Genomic DNA, 21,633 nt, shown 5'->3' on the forward strand with positions numbered 1-21,633 from the left:
TAACGCATGATTTTTTGTTTTGCATCCTATTATAGCATGTTTTGTTTTAGTAAACATATTTTCTTTTAATTTCATATAATTTGTTCAAAAAAGAAATTGGCAAATAACAGTCTTGGTCAAATCTGTGGTTATAGTAGTTTAGTTTTCGACAGTAGAACCATAATAATGTTTGAATATTATATTTTAATAATGTATATTAAGTCACTTACAGTTAAAAAAATTTATATGGTCGAATTTCGACCACTGGGCGACCACTAGTTTGTTTTAAAAGGCCTGTTTAAAAATAACTGTGATTCTATATTTTCTTAATAATGATTGAACGGAAATTAAAGTCAGAAGATAAATAAATGTTGATTTTCAATATTACATTTGTTTTATTCGCATTCACGACTATTTTCACAGATATTGTGCAGTAAGTATTTCATTACCATCCGCTCAAAAAATTACCATCCCAGCTAAATTCATTACGTTCCTTCCTCTTTTCATTACCATCCAATCATGAAATTTCAATTATCATTTTCTCTGTAACTAAACAAGCTAAAATAGTGCCTTTGAGTTTTAATAAATCTGTTAACGACCTGAATTCGATTTACTAAAAAAAAGATTAATATCTAAAAAAAAAAAGATTCTTCAAAACGTTGTTTTTTGCACGAAACGGTGGAACGACCCAAATAAATAGTGACGTTTTAGAATCGACTTTTTAAAATAAAAAATTAGTCGAAATTACTTTTCTTGTTCAATATAAAATTGTCCTTATATAAATAGAAATATTTTGTTGACGGTTATAAATCAGAAGACATACACGGCGTGCGTTTTTTAAGAAATGAAAATATATTATTAATTTAAATTAATAAAATTAAAGCCAAATGCTGGTATTAGATAACGCACCGTAGCATTCAAGAAAAGTAGAGCGCGTCCCTACTTGAAACTGGAGGAAGGCTGAAATTATTCAGCGGTTGGATGAATAACAAATTCAATATCAACTTAAAAGCTCAATTAATAGAAATTGTAAAATTATAAAAATCTAATTAGTATGCTGTTGGCCGCTGAAAACCGTGTCGGAATCCTACGCCTGCCCCTTTATTACTGTGAGCTCAACCCCATAGAGATAATTTGGGCTCAAGCAAAGGGGTACGTCGCCAGGATCAATGATGTTTTTTAAATAAAAGACGTTAAAAAATGCTGCTTATTTATATCTTGTAAGTTGTAACCACGCGGATGAAGTCACGGGCAACAGCTAGTTTGTTATAAATGTAACTGATTATATATCTAGCAACCGTAATGCATGAAAACGTATAAAATTACTTGTATTTTCGTATTATTTTAATACAGTATGTATTCAATATTTATAATAAAAAACGCTTTGAATAACCTAATGAAATAAAGCATGACTAAATGTCATCGTCGTAGTAAGATTTTCGAACATCACTATTGTAACGGGTCACCCTTTTTTGTATAAATGACAGTTGCAATGGTCATTTTACTGACTCGAATTAAAAATCCGTGTATAGATAAAATACCAAATGCACATTCCACGCATTTTCTCGCTCGACTGTGGCGAAAATTATATGTGCGTTGTTCCATGGTCAGGTTGCGATTTGGGTAAGGTCGCCCATCAGCATAAGCTTAGCATCAGCTAAGGCAAATAAAATGATTGAAAATAATATTTTGTGTGTAATAGTTAGAACCACTGTGAGCTGGTTTTTTATCCGAACATGTTTACCATCTACAACACCTAAACAATTGGGATAATTTGTTTTATTACAATATGTATTTGATATATTCATCCACATTTCTTCTGTAGGCTGTGGTTACTCCAGTGGCATTAATATTTTCCATAAAATTGAGCAGGTTTCAGAAATAATTGTAGATATCGTAGACTTGCCCATTAGAAAATCTTCGGATAACGTACCAAATGATTTCCCAGTAGCCAAATACCCACAAGTTTTATATTGTGCTGCGAGTAAGCTTAGCGTAGCTCATTGTTATTTTTTGTGGGAATTGTGTTTATCTGTTTATGATAAAAAGTCATGTCTGCTCTATGGAAGTTCTTTAAAAAAAAAAGGTAACAACGAACCTGTTTCTTGCAACTTGTGCGGCAAAACGTATAAAACTTGTGAAAACACAACAAATTTGGCAACACATTTAAAAGTGAAGCACATTATGCTTATTTGCAAATGGTAAACATACAAAATTCATCGAAAAAAAAAAGTTTAGGAATGATACTATAGATGTTGCGTCGGTAAACTTTGATGACACCAGTGTTGATGTAAGTCTCAAAAGATCCAAATTAAAATTGCAATAGTTAGTCAACTTTGAATATAGGTTATGAAATTATTTTTGTTCTGTTGATTATTGTTAGATTAATCTTCCAAGACCAAGTACGGATACGAATATATCTAATGACGATTTCCACATACAAGAGATTAGAGAAAATTCTGCACATTCTCCAAAAAATCAATTCTCTAATCAAGCCGTAAAAAAAAGAAAGCCAGTACAAGAAATGCAACTTATGCAACCTACATTAGCAAGCTGTTTAGAGAGAAGTTCAAGCTTTGAGGGTAAGTTAGTGCCATGGTTAAAAAAAAAACATTTTTATCTTAATTTTGATAATAATAATAAGAGTGATTTACGACATTTTAGTGACGTTCCTCAATCGATTTGCAAATATATATAGTTTAGGCTTGACTTTATTTATATTTGTGTTTCAAAAATTTTTTTTTAAGTAAGTAATTATCAATTATATTACTTAAAATAATTTATATACAGTATGTAAATTTGAACGACGGACTTATGGAAGGAGGGTGGTCAGTATTCGATTCCCGTCCCAAATATGTATAAAAACTATGACCTTAACTTTTCATATAATTATCCGATAAAATTCAGTATTCATGGACACAGAGCGCAAAGCGAACTTGTAAATTATTAAATTCCTACGGAATCACGCGCCAAACCCGTGCCGCTCCTGTCGCTAAGGAAGCGAGCGCGCAAGCCCCGCCCCTTTCGTTTGTGATGTCGCCGACGAGTGCCGAAGATGTACATCGGCTCGTGCGCACCATGCCGCGCGCCCCCGCTCTGCTGACCGCCAGTCTATGAGAACGCGCCGCCGCGCGCCGCATCCACATTGCGTAATCATCCCCGTTTACCAAATTCGCGTAAAGTGCATTTCCTAGTGTTAGGTACTTAGTGTGTACAAGCCGTACGAATCAACTGTGCACTCCGCTGGAATGCGACCCCTCTCCCACTGCCCCGCGCGGTGCCCCGCATTCGCCGCAAGCGCTCAGTAGCGATAGCATTTTTGTTACCGTTGCGCGTTTCTCGTTTCCATCGTCTAAATACGGTTTAAATCTGTTGCTATTATTGTTTCTGTTGAATAATTGCTTTGTTAAGTTTGTGAATTGTCGTTTTTGTTAAGTTTGGACCTTTTCAACGTGTTGTTGTGTAGTGAAGCCATCATGGGCAAGACAATTCATAGTGAGGCAAGGACTCTTACATTGAAGGTGTTGACTTTCTTCGAAAATGAGAAGGCAAATAAACGTTTTATAATTCCTGTAGACCAAGTTATAAAAAGAGCTTGTGCAGCTACTGGTGTATCAAAAAAACACTGATGAATATTAAAAACCAATCGAAAGTTGTACAACAAAACGATCCGCCAGTGCCTAGTACAAAATTGTCGCCATACTGCGCATTTTACAAAAAAAATGTGACAGTTACGAAAAATGCAGCGCCCTCATGTTTTCGTCATTTTTTTATTGTAAGCGGAAATATTATAACAATCTAATTACAAAACGTCAAATATTTTTAACATATTTTTTTTTTTGCAAGCGGTACCGTTCAAATGACGTCACAGCGCGAGGTGCACAGTTAATTCGTACGGGTTGTAGTATTTTGTGTTTCGTTTCGTCATACTGTGCATCCTGCGGTAATTGAATGCGTTCGCGCGCAAAGATTGCGTAGTATTACGATAAATCACAAGACGTCAAGCATCCACATAGTGTTTGTGTGGTAGGTAACTTTTTAAGTTTTTGTCTTTGCAATAACAATGGCTCCAAAGGGAAGTAGTGTAGCTTGGGATCATTTTATTGATAAAGGCCAAAGTATGGCAGAGTGTAAAATTTGCAAAACCCCTTTTAAGTTTTAAATCTTCGGTGATAAATTTGACAAAACATTTAAAAAAGAAGCATCCATTAATTAATTTAATTAGAAGGAATGATGTTGCTGCTGTATCTAATGAAGAGTCATTACGTGACCAGAACCAGACATTGGTACAGAATCCGTTGCCCTCTACATCCACTTCAGGCACAAATATAATACCTATACCTGCTTCAGTTGGCATAAATATGGGTACAGTACGTGTGGTACAGCCTGGTACAAGAAATATTGCTTCTTGTATTTATAAAAATAATGCTGACAAGTGCAAATCTGACATTGATCAATTAATAATGGATTTCCAGCCTTTCCGAATTTTAGAAGATAAAGGATTCAGAAAACTACTTCAATCTGCGTTCCCTTTTTATGTGATCCCCTCTAGAAAATATTTTGCTAATAATTTGTTACCTAGCCGTTATGAAAGTTTACGTGCCTTGAAAATGCGCGATATCGAAAACGAAGTGGAATCAATAATTTGTATAACATCGGATGTATGGACACCTAGTACTAACGACTCATATATGACTATAGGCTGGAAGCATTTCGGCTGCTATGCTCATACGCTTAATTTAGCCATCCAAGAGGCACTGAATAAGTCTGAAGACTGGAACAAAAGGAACTGACAACACTAATAAATAAAGTAAAGGTTGGTGTTGGGTATTTTAAAAGATTGGCACAAGCTTGGGAAAAGCTGAAAAAGTTTCAAGAACAAGCCGGCCAAACTGTGAAAAGACCCCTTCAAAATGTAAGTACAAGGTGGAATTCTACATTTTTTATGCTGCAGAGGTTTCTCGAAATCAGAAAAGAAGTTAACAGTTCGCTATCTAATTTAAATGCGACGGGTATGTCGTTAACTGTAGTGGATTGGGAGTTATGCGAGTGTCTGTGTAAGATTTTGAAACCTTGTGAGGAAGTCACGAAAGAAATCAGCGGTCAAAAATATGTAACTGGGAGTATAGTTATACCAATCACAACTGGTCTCAAAAATTCTATAGAAAATATAGATACTCAAACTGATCACTTAGCTTCTCAAATATTACAGCAAGATTTAATAGGAGCTTTGAAAAATAGATTTTCAAATTTAGATAAAAGTCGTACTTTTACAGTTATCATGTTTCTCGATCCGAGATTTAAATTATATTTTGAAGACCCGAATGTGGCAGAAAATACTAAGCACCACGTGTTACAGCTAGTAACCGCTCAGATTTCTAAAGAAGACCATGCTCAGCCACGGCATGAAAGCGATGAAAATACAAATCCTTCGTCTCTTTCTACACAACAGAGTTCTCTCTGGCGTCACTACACAGAGAGCGTTCCCACTAGGCACCCAAACGATTTCATATGTTTGACTGGCTGCCTAGTGGGGTAGCTTGTCTTGGTCTAAATGAAAATACAACTTCTTCATGCGCTTCTTCAATTATACAAATTCAGCTTACTAAGCATCCTCTTTTTATTAAAGCAAAAATCGTTATAAAACGTATAAAACCGTTCATACAATTTTATGACTTATTGTTTCAGGAAGTTCAGTAATGAAAAGGTGGACACAATTGAGAGACACTTGGAGGAAATCATTAGATAAAAACAAAGAAACAAAAAAATCTGGGTCTGGTACAAAATCTAAGCCCTACAAATATATTCAAGGGTTGAGCTTTTTGAAGCCAGGTGAAACATATGACAATAATCCAAATACAAGAGATGAAGCCCAAAGAGAAAATGAAGATCAACAAGAAAATCAGAAAGAAAAACGCTTAGAATCATCATCAAAAAAGAAAAGAGTGGATAGTGGTAGCGAATTGGATGATAAAATGATGAAACTTGTTGATCATCAATTAAACACAATTGGAAGTGATGGACCAACGCAAGAAGGTCATTCAATAACACAAAACAAAACTCAATGTACATCAAGTGAAAAAGAAAAAAAGAGACAGCCTTGTCGAAGAGTTTAGAAAGAATAGAGAAGAAAGAACAAACATGTTGAGACAAATTACAGAAAAAGGCAATACTCCAGTACACATATTCTTTAGGAGTATGGCCGACGTAGTTTGTCAATTTCCTCCGTACAAAATAGCTCAAATCAGAGCACAAGTTTGTAACATCGTTACTGAAATGGAATTATTGATCTTAGCGCAACGAGAGACACCATCCCCACAGCAATCATTCAACACACCACAACATCCAATCCACGCATACAGCTCGCAACGAGAGACACCATCCCCACAACAATCATTCAACATGCTTTGATGTTATACCGAGGTACTGTATTCGATTAATAAAAATAATATGATTATGAATTGTTTTATTTAATTACCGAAATAAATTCATTTAACTTACCTTAACGTTAGGAATAGTTTTTCTTGTGCCGTAATAGCAAAATTCCGATTTCTGGTTCTAGGTTGTGTGTCACTAATATCATATTTTATGGCCATTAAAATCTTGTTATAGATCTCCCTTGAAACCCGAAAGTAACCCATGAATTTTTCTTCACAATCAATTAAATGCCTTTTTATTAAAGGTGAACGGCAGATTTCGTACAGCATGCATTTTTTGTTGTTCTGTTATAGAATTTATATCACTTATTAAGGTAACTGAGCCATGTATTTTTATGTAAGTATACTATTTTTAGAACTTGGGATTAATTAATAATTTCGATAAAAATATTTGTTTCACTAAACGCTATAAATTGTAAACTAAACGCAGGTACGTTTTTAGAAGTTGTCATACGTAAAATAACGCAAATATTTATATGATAATTAATTATTCAGAAATAGAAATAACCTCACATATTATTAAACACATATACAGGGTGTCAGGAACACCGTGACTTTTCCGTGGGACCTGAGTTCTAGACATGATTCCAGACCCCACTGCGTTGGAATTTTTCATCGGTCTTTTCATGAAAATTGCAGTTTTTTTTCGCGTTTTTTTAATTTTATGTGTCATAAAATCATTTTTCCTACGTATTTCAATAATATTTTCATAAACAAAATCATTATTAAGCCGATTTCACAAAAAAAGGCAATGTAAATGAAACACTAAAAACTGCTCCCGATCAGCTGATTCGTAAAGGTACTCGTCGGTCATCGCTCTCTTGCAAATCTAACCGAAAGTGACGTCAAAACCGAACCAATACTCATGAGCTACAAGCGTAAGAGATAGCGCAACTATTGCGCGCGCACTCGCACGCATTATTCGTAATCCTGCCTACTATTCCTTTAAAAAAAGCCGCGCGCTTTGTAGGCACCGCTAGCCGCCTTTGTCGACACCGCCAGCGCGTCGCCGACACCTACAGCGGTATCGGCGAGTGACGTACCTGTGACACTGGATAAAATAGTACATCGATTTTTGTTACACGGGTTCCATGTTATAAAATAGAAAATCACCTTCTCAGCGTTTATCAACTTATCGTACTACGAAATTTATTAAAACCTTTTATTATTAACAGTTTGTTATTGTTTAGAATTCTGTAGTTCTAAAACATGTTGTTATAAACAATAATTTATTTTTTCTAAAATTAAACTCTGTTTTGTTACTAATATCCATCATCTACTAATGAAATTCCTGCCTAAAAATTTTTATCATTTTTTTTCCTACGAACTGCTGAATAATTATTCCAGTCACATAAAACAATTATGCTCTTACACAAAAGTACATTTTGTGATTAATCAATTTTAAAGGTTTAAGTTAAGTACTTTATTGTCAAGAATAATTTTACGATATTCACTTCGACCTCATGTAATTTATCGATAAAGAATCATAGGTACCTAGGTCCAACACTACTCAAAGGTAAAACCGAAAGTTCGGCTTTTTTCAAAATAGTACCTATTTTTACTCAGTTTGTTCCTTACGCTAATCGAATGTGCATGTGCAATCGGGTAATTCGCGGACTAATTATCGTGTAGGCAGACAATTTTATTGTGTTAAGTGATATAAGTGCGTGTGTTGTGTGTGTATTATTTAAATTACGATCCTAGTAGCTCGATAGGTTATTTTACCGCCCGGGAGAATGGCAACATGCTAATGTGTTATGGCGAAGCACGTGGCAATGCAAGTCTCGCGATGAACATTTACTGGACGCGGTACTTTTTGCCCCGGGTTCAGCAGCAGATTTTTCGCCGCGCCAAAATTTGTGTGCACGTAGATGGCGGACATTTCGAAATTTTCGAACCTTATCTGGTTAGAAGTGAGCGAGATTAAGGTAAGAGTAGGTTTGATTTAATAATACACAAGACACAGATTGAAGTCAGAATAGTGTAAATTGATTGGTATTTTTTTGTGATTGTTTTTCGTTACATCACAACATTTTTATAAAATGCGCGCGCGTTTCGAATGTTTCGATCGTGTCGCCGAGTGTCGCCCTCCTACCACATTACAGTTCGTGTAAGTACGTACGCTGAGCGTAAGGATCGCGCGGTAACCAATTCATTGCGTGCTCAAAAATGACTAAATCTATAAATATTAATCTCCGACGGTAGCGACTTCTTTATTATTAATTAACACGTTATTTTAAAGTCATTATGCGACTTTGGTGGTACGGTGTTCCTTACACCCTGTATAATTATACTTTAGAAAGCATAATCCTTGCACAAAATCGTAATAGTTTACGATTTAATAATAGAAATTATTTTCGTGATCAAGTTTTTTTGTTAATATGGCAATTATTTATTGACAGTTTAAGAAAAGATGTTTTACTGTCAGTTTGTTTTTGCTGATGCTTTGGATTGTGGTTTGTGACTGCGCCTAAGTTATTTAGCAAATTCTGACTGCTTTTACGTTGAGTTGAGCATTGGCTCCTCCGTATTCTATCTCCTGATAGTAGTTTCGCGAACGAACGCTTTATAAACTGTGCTGTGTGTGTACGTGCTTCAAGATGTCGAGTTTGCGATGTGTTAATTGCAACGTTCGACTGTCCCGAATAAGAAGGCATGCTTTGTCTGGTGAGAGTGAAGATGTTGTCAGTACGATTCGACTGTGGACATATCCTAGAGATGTAAGTATTTTCCGAATAACTCTGATAGGTTTAACGAGTTAAAAAGTAGACCTTACTATTAAAACCACGCTATAAAACACTATAATATGTATAACCGCTATAGTTATTTACATGTATATCACTTGTTTGTCTAAAAGGGTTGGAATAAGTATAACTCTGATAGTATGACATCTGAAAAGTAAATTACATAAAATTCATGTTGAACTACAGTCTAAATCAATTCATTATTTCCAGATAACACCTGCTGACCATATTTGCCATGCATGCTGGCAGCTAGCTACTTTCTCGCATTCATCTGAGATTATACAGAGAAGGCGCGTTGGACATCAAATGGTGTGTGTAGTTTGCGGACGATGCATACTCAGAATTAGTCGAAGCAGGATTTTGATTGAAAGGCCAAATGAACAAGATCAAAGAGTGGCTAATGTAATCTCTGCTTGGATTCAACCACGAGAGGTATTAAAAAACATGTACCTTCTATAACTATTACTAATTGTCTTTTTTTGAGTTAAACTAAGAAATAAAATCATGTAAATTATTTACTATGCATGCTTGTTTGAATGTAAGCTTTTCTTTATTTTTTATTCTAGCTTCGTACTGAAGATCATGCTTGTGTGCCATGTTGGCTAAGAGCTAAGAGAACTAGGATTGCTCCACTAGTTGAAGACATTCAACCTCCTTCACCTGATCATGTGCATGTTGGTCATTCTATTTTAATGTGTGCTGTATGTGGTCAGAGTCTGTCCACCACAACATCAGATGTAGAGTGGAATCCTGACAACACTGCCCGTTTGTTGGAGTACCAGCAGGTTTATATGAGAAAATATATTTATAAAAGCTAGCTTATAAACACTTCTTATGCAAAGCACATTAATCTATATTTTGCCAACTTTGGGAAACACATGAGGTCATGGGCACCACTTAGTCTATCAAACTAAATGTTTTACGTTGTATTTCATCAATGCTATTTCAATTATTATTGCCATCTCATAAACTAAATTATTTATAGATGTCATCCATGAATGAAGTTTGTGGAGTTTGCTGGGTCCAAGCTCAAGATTTGAGTTTCGATATTACAGAAGAACAACAAGAAAGAGCCCAATATCTTGTGTTGCCCAATATAAGAAGAGCGGCTGAAACACCAAGCCATTGTATTTTTCAAGAATGCCTTGAAGCAGAAAGAAATATTGTGCCCGAAGAAACCAGGCGGGAAGTTTTAATAAAATATCAATATTTTATACCAAGAGGTGCTCGTATTTGTTCTCTGCATAGGCAGGAGGCAAGTTTTGAAAACCTATATACGGCTGAGTATAGTCTCAACAGTTTTTCTTCTATTCATATAGAAGAGATTATTTTTATATTAATGGAAGGTCTCCAAAACATCTCTTATGAGAATATTCAAAACTACCCTGACAACCAAGTGAGATACTTTATAGGCATAAGTAAAGAAGAACATGACCAAATATTAGAAGCAACACCCAGGCTTAGAAATATGCGTCGGGGTAGTTTTGCATTAACTGCCTTACTGTGCAAGTTAAGAACTGGCGATTCAGGAGACAGATTATCTTGTTTATTCCAAGTGCCAAGAAGGACCCTAGAAACTTTAATGTCTGTGGCGAGAAATATTTTGCTAACAGACTATGTTCCACAATTTCTTGGTTTTTCTCATTTAAGAAGGGAGCAAGTGGCATCGAGAAATTCTTACATTGCCAATCACATTTTTGGTGAGCCTGATGCACCAGCTGAACGAAAACCAGCAATAACAATAGCTGATGCAACATACATAATATATACACAAAAAAGCAGTAATTATTTATTCCAAAAGGATACGTATTCCCTACATAAATATAGGAATTTATTAAAGCCATTTATCCTCTGCGCCTCTGATGGATATATCATAGATGTACGCGGACCATATAGTGCCACTACAAATGATGCAACCATAATGCATGATTTATTAAACGAGACGGAATTTAATGATTTTTATAGAGAAAATGATGTTTTTATTCTGGATAGGGGTTTTCGTGACTGCATGGATAGTCTGCATGAGAAAGGTTACATAGGTCATATGCCTGAGACTAGAGAAGATGGCCAATCACAGCTAACAACTCTTGAAGCCAACAGATCGCGCTGTGTTACTATAAACAGGTGGGTAGTAGAAGCTGTGAATGGCCGTTTTAAAAGGGACTTCAAAATATTCCGTCATGAATATTTTAATCGTGGCTGTCGCCACCTAATGACAGATTTTAAAATAGCAGCTGCTCTGCTGAATGCGTTTACTCCGCCATTCGCAGATAATATTCATGCAGAGCAGTTTGTAACAATTATATTTGAGCGCCTGTTTTTAACAAATTCCATAGCCGAGTTAGTTTTAGAACACAATTTAAACAGGCGCGGTTCCTGGTTTGTACCTATAGATGCGACAACCTTGTCTTTTCCGCGGCTATCCATGGAGGAATTAATATTGTTTGCATGTGGTTACCAAATTCGACAGGCCCGTTCGTATGTGGGCGAGCATTTCCGTTTTCATGGAATATATACATTAGAGGTATCCCGAGAGAGGATAAATGGTTTAGAGGGAACAAGTCCAATGTTGCTTCGGGCTAAAATAAAGTCCCGACATTCTTCTGCCAAAACTTATTTTGTATTTATAGTTGCAGAAACAAACATGAATGGTCGGGACGCAATTAAAAGTTATTGTTGTAACTGCATTGTTGGTTTACGAACAGTGGGATGCTGCTCACATATTATGAGTATTATTTGGTACCTCTGTTATGCTCGCCATGAGGGTCTTACTCGACCTGTCCCCTTTTTAGACGATGTGATACTTAGAACTAATTGATTGTGATTAAATAAATGTATTAACAAAAACAAAGTATTGTTTTATTTTACCTCAAAACTAATCAAAGCTCCATCAGAACTTTATCATTATCAAATTGTTGCAAGCTGCAGGTATGATGATTAGGTATGATCCTCATCTCAATCTGCCTACATAATGGTAAGTAAAACATTTCAAGATAACGACAAACGGACTAAAACATTTACATACTCACCAAAAGCTATGTTTTTGTACCTATAAGTAATAATCTACATTGGTAAACTAGTACATAACCTTAAAAAAGAAAACTGGTTATAACTTTTACGTCCCAAGTTCTAAAAATCTAAGAAATTAAACAAAGCTTGTTTGTCATATTAACTAACTATTAAAACAAAAACTATCCCAAAACACGAAAATTTTTACCTATACGAAACGCCCATACAAACCTGCCGTTCTCCTTTCGTAACAACCTTCACTCCTCCGTTGTAAAAACATGTTGTTAACGCAATTCGGCGCGGAGCGAGCGCCGGGTAATCTCAATCCATTGTTTCGCAACACATTGTAGAAATTACTATCTGTGAATATTCCGCTGTCACTGTATCTGCCCATTGATCCAACATCGATCATTATAAATCTACCATGAGCATCAGCAATTGCTAACAGTACAATCGATAATGTTTTTTTGTAGTTAAAATACTGTGATCCCGATTTACGGGGCAAAAAAATTACCACGTGCTTGCCATCAATTGCACCAAGGCAATTATTGAAATTCCACAAATCATAAAAGTCTTCTTCTCTACTTTCCATTCGGGTTCAGTACGGAGCTTTATTACTTTCGGAGAGCGTAGAACGGCCTATTCTATAGCTTTTTGACAATGCTGTATATGTAGTTCCGGTTATAAGATATCTGAAAATAATTAAAAATATCAAATAATATTAGTTAATAATATAAAATTAATTTTGATGTGGTGTGATATAATTATTTGTTTTATTTACAGTTACACAGGCAAAATGAAAATGGAAAAATTTGCGAGACACGCACCGCGAAAAATTTAAAAAAAATCATAAGACAACAAGTGGACAGTCACAAAAACAAACAAAACCCTGGAAGTAAATGAGGCACATGGAATTTTTGCTTCCATATATGACAAATGCGGAACGAGATACAAATGTTACACCACATGCTGATATTTCGACAAGTTTCGAGGAAAATCTGTATTAGACAGATGTTAGTAGAGATTCAGCAGATACGATAATAGCTCCAAAAAAAAGGAAGACGGATGAAATAATTCATAATGACGAGGATTTGTTAATTTTTTTAAAAGATATGGATGATAATCGAGCAAAACGAACTGCGCAGAGGGATGAGTTACGTAAAGAAGTACTAACATCAAGTGAACCTTTAAAAGCTTTTTTTGATTCAATGTATCATAGTACAAAGCAGATGCCGGAGTATTATCAAAGAACAATAAAAAGAAAGTTGTTTCAATTGGTAATGGATGCTGAAGACAATATTGCTAATACAAACTATTCATATACCGGTTACTACGCAAACGATTATTCTTACAACTCTCGCCCTTCTACGAGTCAGACAAATTTTTCTTCTGAACACGATGCTGCCTCACCTGAACCCAGCGGTTCTGGTGTGCAGCAAATTGGAATTGGAGCACATACTACTCGTAGCCAAAATGGCTTCTCTATAATTTGTATTTTCTTTTTTAATGTCATCTTCTATTAAACTATGCAAATATTCACACTCGTCTCTTGTCATTCTAAAATAAGTGCGAAAGCCATAATTTGTTAATTCATAGAATAGTTTGAATTCACTGCATTCTTTTCTGAAATAATTAATATTTTCCATCCATATTCCTCTTTTTTTCTTCATTTTTTTCTTACGTTTATTCAGAATTGCCACAGCCACTGCACAAATCCTATCATAGAATTCATCATCATCGTCGTCTGAACTAGATAACAATGATAATTCAAATGATTTTTCGATATTCATTTTAAATAAAAAATTACGTGTACTTTCAGATACGCACTGTAGAGAAATGACCACTGGTTGCTCTCTCGGCGTGAGTTCTAATCGCAAGTCTAATCGCTTAGCGAGTATCGCCAAGCGAGTGTTATCTTTCATAGCTCTTGTCGCTCAGCGACAAACTAGTGAAACGAGTGCTCACCGGCAGTGTGAACAGTCAGCGATCAAACTGTTTGTATATGCATCTCTTTTGTTCACACGGAAAGTATATCTATTGTACGTTTCTTGAGCGAGAAAATAGCCGATAGTTAGTCGTTTTCTCGTCGTTGGTGGGACAACTGCCTAAAATGTGGCGGCTTCCAGACACCGGTGGCTGTCGCTCGCTTCTAGAAATGTGGCGGTAGCGCGCGACAGACACCGATGGCTGTGGTCGGTGGCCCATTTGCGCCGAGCCTAGATTAGGGTGAAGCCAAACAAGCGTAATTTTATGAGTTGTGAGTCGCGAAATTTCTGTCGCGTAATTTCTGCTGCATTCGGTTTCATACAAAAATGCAGTTTGTACCACACGACGACGCAAAATTAGTTGTCTGCCGACTCACGCGCATAAACTCGACCGAATTTCTGTCGGGGCGAGGGAGGGTTGCTGCGGAGAGCGGTCAGCAGAGCAGCCACACGACAGTTCGTTACGGGATGCGTAGGAGTCGACACGTTTCTCGCTCGCAAAAATGTTCGACACGGAAAAATTTAATGTCGAAGTTGAACAACGGCCGTGTCTATGGAATTTATCAGAAAAGTCATATAGTGACAAGTTTTTGAAACAGAAAGCATGGCAAGAGGTCGCTGAGAATTGTTTTGAAGAATGGAACAATTTGAGAAACGAAGACAAGGAAATGAAAAGTGTATACATCGATGTTCGATGATCATCGATGTTGAAAGCAAAAACATCGCTGTTTTAACATCGATATTGCTATACGAAAAATATCGTAACATCGATGTTAACGGCATCTGTCATCGATGTTAACTCACGGCCTCACGCACGACACGACCAATGCAACTTACGAAGTTACGAAACAAAATATGTCTTTTATGAACGCATCCACAACACAAATCAAGTTTATTTTGAACTTTGAACGCGTATTCATTCATTCAGGGCGCACCGGTCGTTCCTTTTATTCGTCGTACGTTCTTCGTCGTCTCCTCGCTCGCTATCTCTCACTCCCCTGACCCCTCCCATTCGTTTATTGATAAAAAAAATTGTTGTGCGTGCGTCGGCTGTTTTAATTTACTCATTTGATAGTATTCTATTATTGTGCATATAATATTACGTGAAATACAACAATATGTAAGTATTTATTGATTGACTTCTAAATATTGAATTCATCTGTTTGCTTTCTGTACATGCTAAACGAAATTGTTATTTTTTAAGGTTATGAATGTTGTATATGAGATAAAGAGAGCATAGAGCAAAACAATTATCGTTTTCTTTCGCGCAAAATTTGAATGTCTCGGGCCATAGACAATTTATCTCTTTTTTTACGGCTGTGGTGTGGATTCTTACTGTTTTGCTTGCATTAAAAATAGTATATTAAGGTGACAGAACATTTTATTTTGTGTATTTTCTATGAATATTTTTGCACGTTCTGGTTATTTCGAGTTCGTGTCTGAATTTTATTTAAATTTCATTGTTTGTTTTCAGGAATACAGGAACAGAATTAAAAATGCCGCCAAAAAGTCGCTTTTGGGAAATTTTTTGAAAGACTTGAAAATAATGAAGCCAGATGTCGGTCTTGCCATAAAATCATAAAAACTTGTGGCAACACCACAAATCTTAAGTTGCACATTGAAAAAATGCATAGTTCATTATTAGGAAAAAATTGCAACGAGGAGAACACAGTTCATAAAACAGGCGCCAAGAGATCATTTAAGGAGACATTCGTAAAACCTGTAATGCCAACTGCTTCTACTTCTGCTGAGATAATCGCACCTGTCTCTGCTTTACATGAAAATAGTTCAGTTGATTCTGATTGTAGTTTTAATGCAAGTGACATAAGTGCATCGTCTATTCGCACAAAAATATTTCAGCCGACATTAAATCAGAGTTTCAGGAGCATATCTGAATTTTCTGAAAATGGAGCTAAAGGAATTCGCCTTACAAATGCTATCTTGTTTATGATTTGCAAAGATTCACAGCCGTTCCAAATGGTTGAAAATGAAGGATTTCTAGACACACACGCATTACTTTACTCCACTCATCCACAAACACATCAAATTCAGGGTTGGCATTCAGAAGGGCGTTGAGCGTCTTAAGATTACGACATATAGGAGATTCAGCTCTGGCGACTGTTTTGCATGTCGGTGGGGCGAAGAGATTGTGCCTGCAGCTCTGACGGCGACCGATGTATTTGTCAGGGGTGAATAGGCGGCAGAAAAGGCTGTGGAGCTCTGGGCAGTCGATTTGGCCCCGTAAGGTTTTACAAGCTACCATGAGCTGATCAAAGCCTCAAAAGCAAGAGTGTACGCTCGTTGATGATAATTACGTGTATATCATACAAAAAAATGAGTACCGGTGTGGAATCTATAGACGTGGACTACCTCATTTCGTTGATACAGGAACGGGAAATATTGTGGGACAAGTCTCATGACAATTTTAAAAACAAAAATTTGAAAGCAAAAGCATGGGAAGATGTTACAAAAAATTTCTAAACTGTACTAATAGTTATGGGAATGCTTTATGCAATAGTAATAGACCTCACACCAGACATAGCCGCAAAATGGCATACCGTGAAGTCACTTCCGAAGAGATTATGAAATTTCTTGGACTTAGCCTACTCAAAGGTCATATAAAATGTCCTAAACAAAGAAACCTTTTTTCATTATCTGATCCACTACATTATCACCCCATATTTAGTTTCATAATGTCCGGACGAAGATATGAGCAAATCCTACGCTGCCTCTATGCATCGGAATTGGAAGCCAAAGGAGAAACTAAGGTTGTAAAATTTATTGATATGATGACTCTAAACTTTCGTAAAATTTACAATGCTGGAAAAGAACTATCATTGGATGAGTCGCTTCTACTATTTCGAGGTCGTTTGCACTTTCGTCAATATATCAAGTCGAAAAAGGCTCGCTATGGCATCAAATTTTATGAACTCACCACATCTGATGGCTATGTGCTAAATATGAAAATGTATTCAGGTAAAGAAGCACCTGAGCAAAACTTGGGTGAAAATGGGTCTAAGACAGAAAAGCTCGTATTGCGATTAATGCGTCCGTATTTGCTACATGGCAGTGGCGTGCAGTCCATAAAGACAAAAAGACACTGCCTACCCTGAGAATCTAAGACAGACATTCACAATAATATTTTATTTAAAATATTAATAATTATTTTTACATAACATATATTAATCTAATTATAGAACAATTAAATAAGTGAAGTGTTTAAAACTTAAAACAACGCCATCTGTCATTTATACTAGTACACTACTACGAACATTTTTGCATTCTTAACAACGCTGCGCTAGCGCCACCAAGCGTATAGACACTTAAACTAAATGTCTAACTGATTCAGTGGAGTGTTTATGTGTGCGTGTGAAAGTCTCGTAGTCATACAAAAACACTGTTGTGTGTGTTGATGTAATCATTTGTACACACTACGTCAACACTACGCACATTAACACAACTGTAGGCAGTGACTTTTTATTACAACCGCGAAATTTTGTCGTAAATCAGTGTTACCACCCAACTGAAAAGATTTACCCTCTAAGGTGGGTAATTAAGAAGGAGTATGGAATTTTTACATTATATTTTTAGCATTTAAAAATTACGACTATAGTTTTTCTCCAATATGTTTCATTGTTATTCATTTAAAAAATATTCTTTGTCATTTTTCAACGACGTCAGATTTTTTATTCATTGATTTTAACCAAAATAATAAAGTTTCTTTGTTTTATTCTAAATACTTTACTTTTATCAAATGAACAAGTAAACCTTGCGATTATTCGGGTTTTTCTTTTTCAACTTTTTTGGGCTAAATGGGTAATATTAAGTAAAATATATGGGTATTTTTTCAAATTGGGTAACCCTGGACGCCATTATTATTGTTTGATTCGTTTCGTAAACGCATATCTTTGAGATTTTATCGTTGATAATTGTATAATTATTATAAATAATGGAAGTTTTTAACTGTGAAAGTTATTCTAGTGGTGTGTGTGTACAGAAAATAAAAACTGGTGCGTTTCTAAAACTATCTTTCGGTGACAAAAAACAAGTGATCGCGAAAGGCCGCAGTACGCCTTTTTTGAATTTGATACAAACGAAAGGTACAGTTAATCGTAAATTTAATATAAAACAATATAATTCATTTATTTGGCTAACGGGTTGTATTCATAGTAACCGATTGTTCTGTTTTCCTTGTTTATTATTTTCAAATAACAAAACCGTCTGGAATAACACCGGTTACTCGGACATTCATAATTTTCTCAGCGCGGCTAAAAAACACGAGCTCTCGGAAAACCATTTAGAATCTTGTATGAAATATCACGGCTTTGGTAAAAATCGTATAGAGACGTGTTTAGATTCACAAATTAAAATCGATATCGATAGGCATAATGCAAAAGTTGATCGGAATCGAAATATTTTTCGGCGACTTATAGACATTGTTTGCTTTTTAGGTAAACAAGAACTTGCGTTTCGCGGACATGATGAATCGGCTTCGTCGTCGAATCAAGGAAATTATTTAGAGATGGTCAACTTGCTCGCGGCTTATGACGTTGTTTTGGAAAATCACTTACAAAATAGCACAATCTCATTTACGGGTTTGTCAAATCGAATTCAAAATGACCTTATCTCTAGTGTAGCGTCAGTAATGATAGAAAAAATAAAACAACAAATCGCCGAAACTGATTTCGTAGCCGTGATGGTTGACGAAACACCAGACGTGAGCGGTAAAGAGCAACTTGTTATTGTTTTTAGATATTTTTATAAGTCGGAAGTTAATGATCGTTTCATTAAATACATTGACGTTAGTTCCGACCGCACCGCGCAAACTTTAAGTACTGTCATTCTGCAGATTTTATCAGAATTTAAGTGTTCTTCAAAATTAATCGCTCAGACCTATGACGGCGCCGCTGTATAGTCATCTGAACTCAACGGCGTTCAGTCGTTGATTCGCCAGGAATGCCCTCTCGCTGCATACGTCTGGGGTTCCGCTCACGTTCTTAATTTAGTACTTTCAAAATCGTGTAACCGTATTCCCGAAACAAAAAGTTTTTTTAACGATATAAAAACATTAGCCAATTTCTTTAATAATAGTACTAAAAGGCAAAGTCACTATAATAAATTTGCTGATATTAAAAAATTACCTCGCGTTGCTCCAACTCGGTGGACTTATAATTCGCGTACTGTAAACGTCATTTATAATTCCTTAAATGTTTTAATTGCTTTATTTGAGGATATCGAAGAAAATGTCAGTTCGTGGGATGGCGAAACCTTAAGTCAAGTTTCGTCATTTTTAAATTTTTTAAAAGATTTTCAATTTCAGTTTTTCCTTAACGTGTTTAATGAAATATTCGCGGAAACCGATATTCTTTACGATATTATTCAAAAAAAGACATCGGATGTAGTTTATTGCGTGAAAAAAATAAAAGAATTTGAATCGTTTTTAGAGGAATTCAGATCTAAGTTCGACATAATTTTTGAACGCGTTAAAAGGGTAACTGGACCGCCAAAACAAAAACGTAATGTAGTAGATACAAAATCATTTTTTAAGCGGGTTTTTATTGAAATAGTAGATAATATATCAAACGAATGTCGCGAGCGTTATAAAAATCTAAAAGATCTAAAATATTTTGAATTATTGTCGTGCGAAAACTTTGAAAAATATAATTATAATTTTCCGATAGATTTAGTAACGCAATTTGTCGATTTCTACAAATTTTTTAACTTTAACTTAGAACGCCTCATGAACGAGCTCAAATGTGTTTATAAAAACAGCGAATTAAAAAATATGAATATTTGCCAAATTATAGATTATTTTTACACAACCGGCTTAAGTACAATTTTTCCCGAAGTACTGCGTTTGTCAAAATTAATTGTTACGGTGCCCGCGAGCAGTGCTTCAACTGAAAGGTCATTTTCGTCGCTAAAACGTATTCAAACCTATTTAAGAAACACCCAAGGCCAGGAAAGACTTACAGATCTTTCCATTATGTCAATAGAAAAAAACCTGCTTTTGGAAATGAAACGCGATAATAATTTTTACGATTCCGTATTGCAAAAATATTTACTGAAAGATAGACGGGTAGATTTAATTTACAAATAAAAAAACACTAAATTATTTTTAAAATATATATTGTTAGTTCCGTACACGCATATCACTCGAACAACTCTTTTTTCCGTTTTTACGTATTGTGCCGATACGAAACACCAGACAAACGTGCCGAAAGGCCACTTCGAATATCCGCAAATTGATATGTCCATAAAATCAGTCAATTTATGTATATTTGAGGCGGCAAATCACTAAGTTGAAAATTTTTGGTGATGGTGAGTGGTTTTTTTTTTTGCCTACCCTGCCTAAAAAGTCTGTGCACGCCACTGCTACATGGTCATCATCTTTTCATGGACAACTACTATAATTCTGTGAATTTATCACAGAAACTGATTGATTTGAAGACCCACTGCACTGGAACTTTGCGGGCAAATCGTAAAGAAAATCCTGTATATATTGTAAAGAAAAAGCTGAAGAGAGGTGAGCACGTATGGGCACGTAAGAATAAAGTTTACGTTTCAAAGTGGAAAGATAAACGTCCAGTAATGATGATTACCACTGGCCAACATCCTTCGATTGTGGAAGTGAGTAACAGATTTGGCAAGAGAAGACAGAAACCCGCAGAAGTGGAACTTTATAACAGGTACATGTCTGGCATTGATAGGTCCGATCAATTGATATCTTATTACTCGTGCCCCCGAAAAACTATAAGATGGTACAAAAAGGTATTGTTTCACTTGCTAGATATTGCGGTATGGAATGCTTACTTTCTGTATAAAAAATATAAGAAAAACAACGCCTCTTCGTATCATTATATTAACTATCGAGAAGAACTGATCAAGGTGATGATTGGGATTCATGATCGAAATATCAAAGGAAAAGACATGGTCAATCAAAGCAGCATTTATGATAACAGACGATTCCGACCAAGCACATCATCTGCTCCACAGGCAGTCAATATTTCTGGTACTGAAAATATCATAACTGGTCATTGGCCAGAACAAATTTTATCTAGACCTGGTACAGCAAAAAAGTTTGCTTTCCTAAAGTGCAAAGTTTGTACTAAAAAAAATATTCGAAAGGAAACGAGCTATCGCTGTAAAGGATGCCCCGATAAACCTCCATTGTGTCCACCATGTTTCGAATCTTACCATAATAGTATTGACAATAATGAATAATTACGCTGATTTTTAGATTATGAAACTGATTGTGATATCACGTTCCTTATGTACAAAATGTAAGACTGATTTAAATATAATTATGTTGATTTTTGAGAAGATTTAATTACATTTAGTTTATAAAAATTGTATGCCATTGTAATAACTGTGATTGTTTTGATATTTTTAATAAATAAATCTTAATTTTGACTGATTAGCTTTCTTTTATTTTTATACTATCACATAGACATTGACGTCTGAGGGCGTAAGTGCACA

General features: G+C 35.6%; 2 protein-coding genes across 3 annotated transcripts in view; one reads left to right on the forward strand and one right to left on the reverse strand.

Annotated features, from left to right (window-relative positions):
* The window catches only part of LOC113499480 (DE-cadherin), a 519,450-nt gene that overhangs the window by 279,888 nt on the left and 217,929 nt on the right, over window positions 1–21,633 (reverse strand). The gene's annotated exons all lie outside the window — the stretch shown is intronic.
* Window positions 16,632–21,495, forward strand: LOC113499485 (piggyBac transposable element-derived protein 4-like). The gene is made up of 2 exons (XM_026879990.1): window positions 16,632–17,217; window positions 20,534–21,495. The coding sequence occupies exons 1-2, from the start codon at window positions 16,704–16,706 to the stop codon at window positions 21,376–21,378; spliced, it is 1,359 nt and encodes a 452-aa protein (XP_026735791.1). The 5' UTR covers window positions 16,632–16,703; the 3' UTR covers window positions 21,379–21,495.

This window comes from Trichoplusia ni, chromosome 12 (genome assembly GCF_003590095.1).
Source record: "Trichoplusia ni isolate ovarian cell line Hi5 chromosome 12, tn1, whole genome shotgun sequence".
NCBI classification, from domain to species: Eukaryota; Metazoa; Arthropoda; class Insecta; order Lepidoptera; family Noctuidae; genus Trichoplusia; species Trichoplusia ni.

Excerpts from the sequence above, each read along its gene's own strand:
- LOC113499485 (XM_026879990.1), top strand. The coding sequence starts at position 16,704 with ATGGCATACCGTGAAGTCACTTCCGAAGAGATTATGAAATTTCTTGGA. Across the intron at positions 17,218-20,533 it reads AATGCGTCCGTATTTGCTAC|ATGGTCATCATCTTTTCATG; the intron begins ATGGCAGTGGCG and ends CGCCACTGCTAC.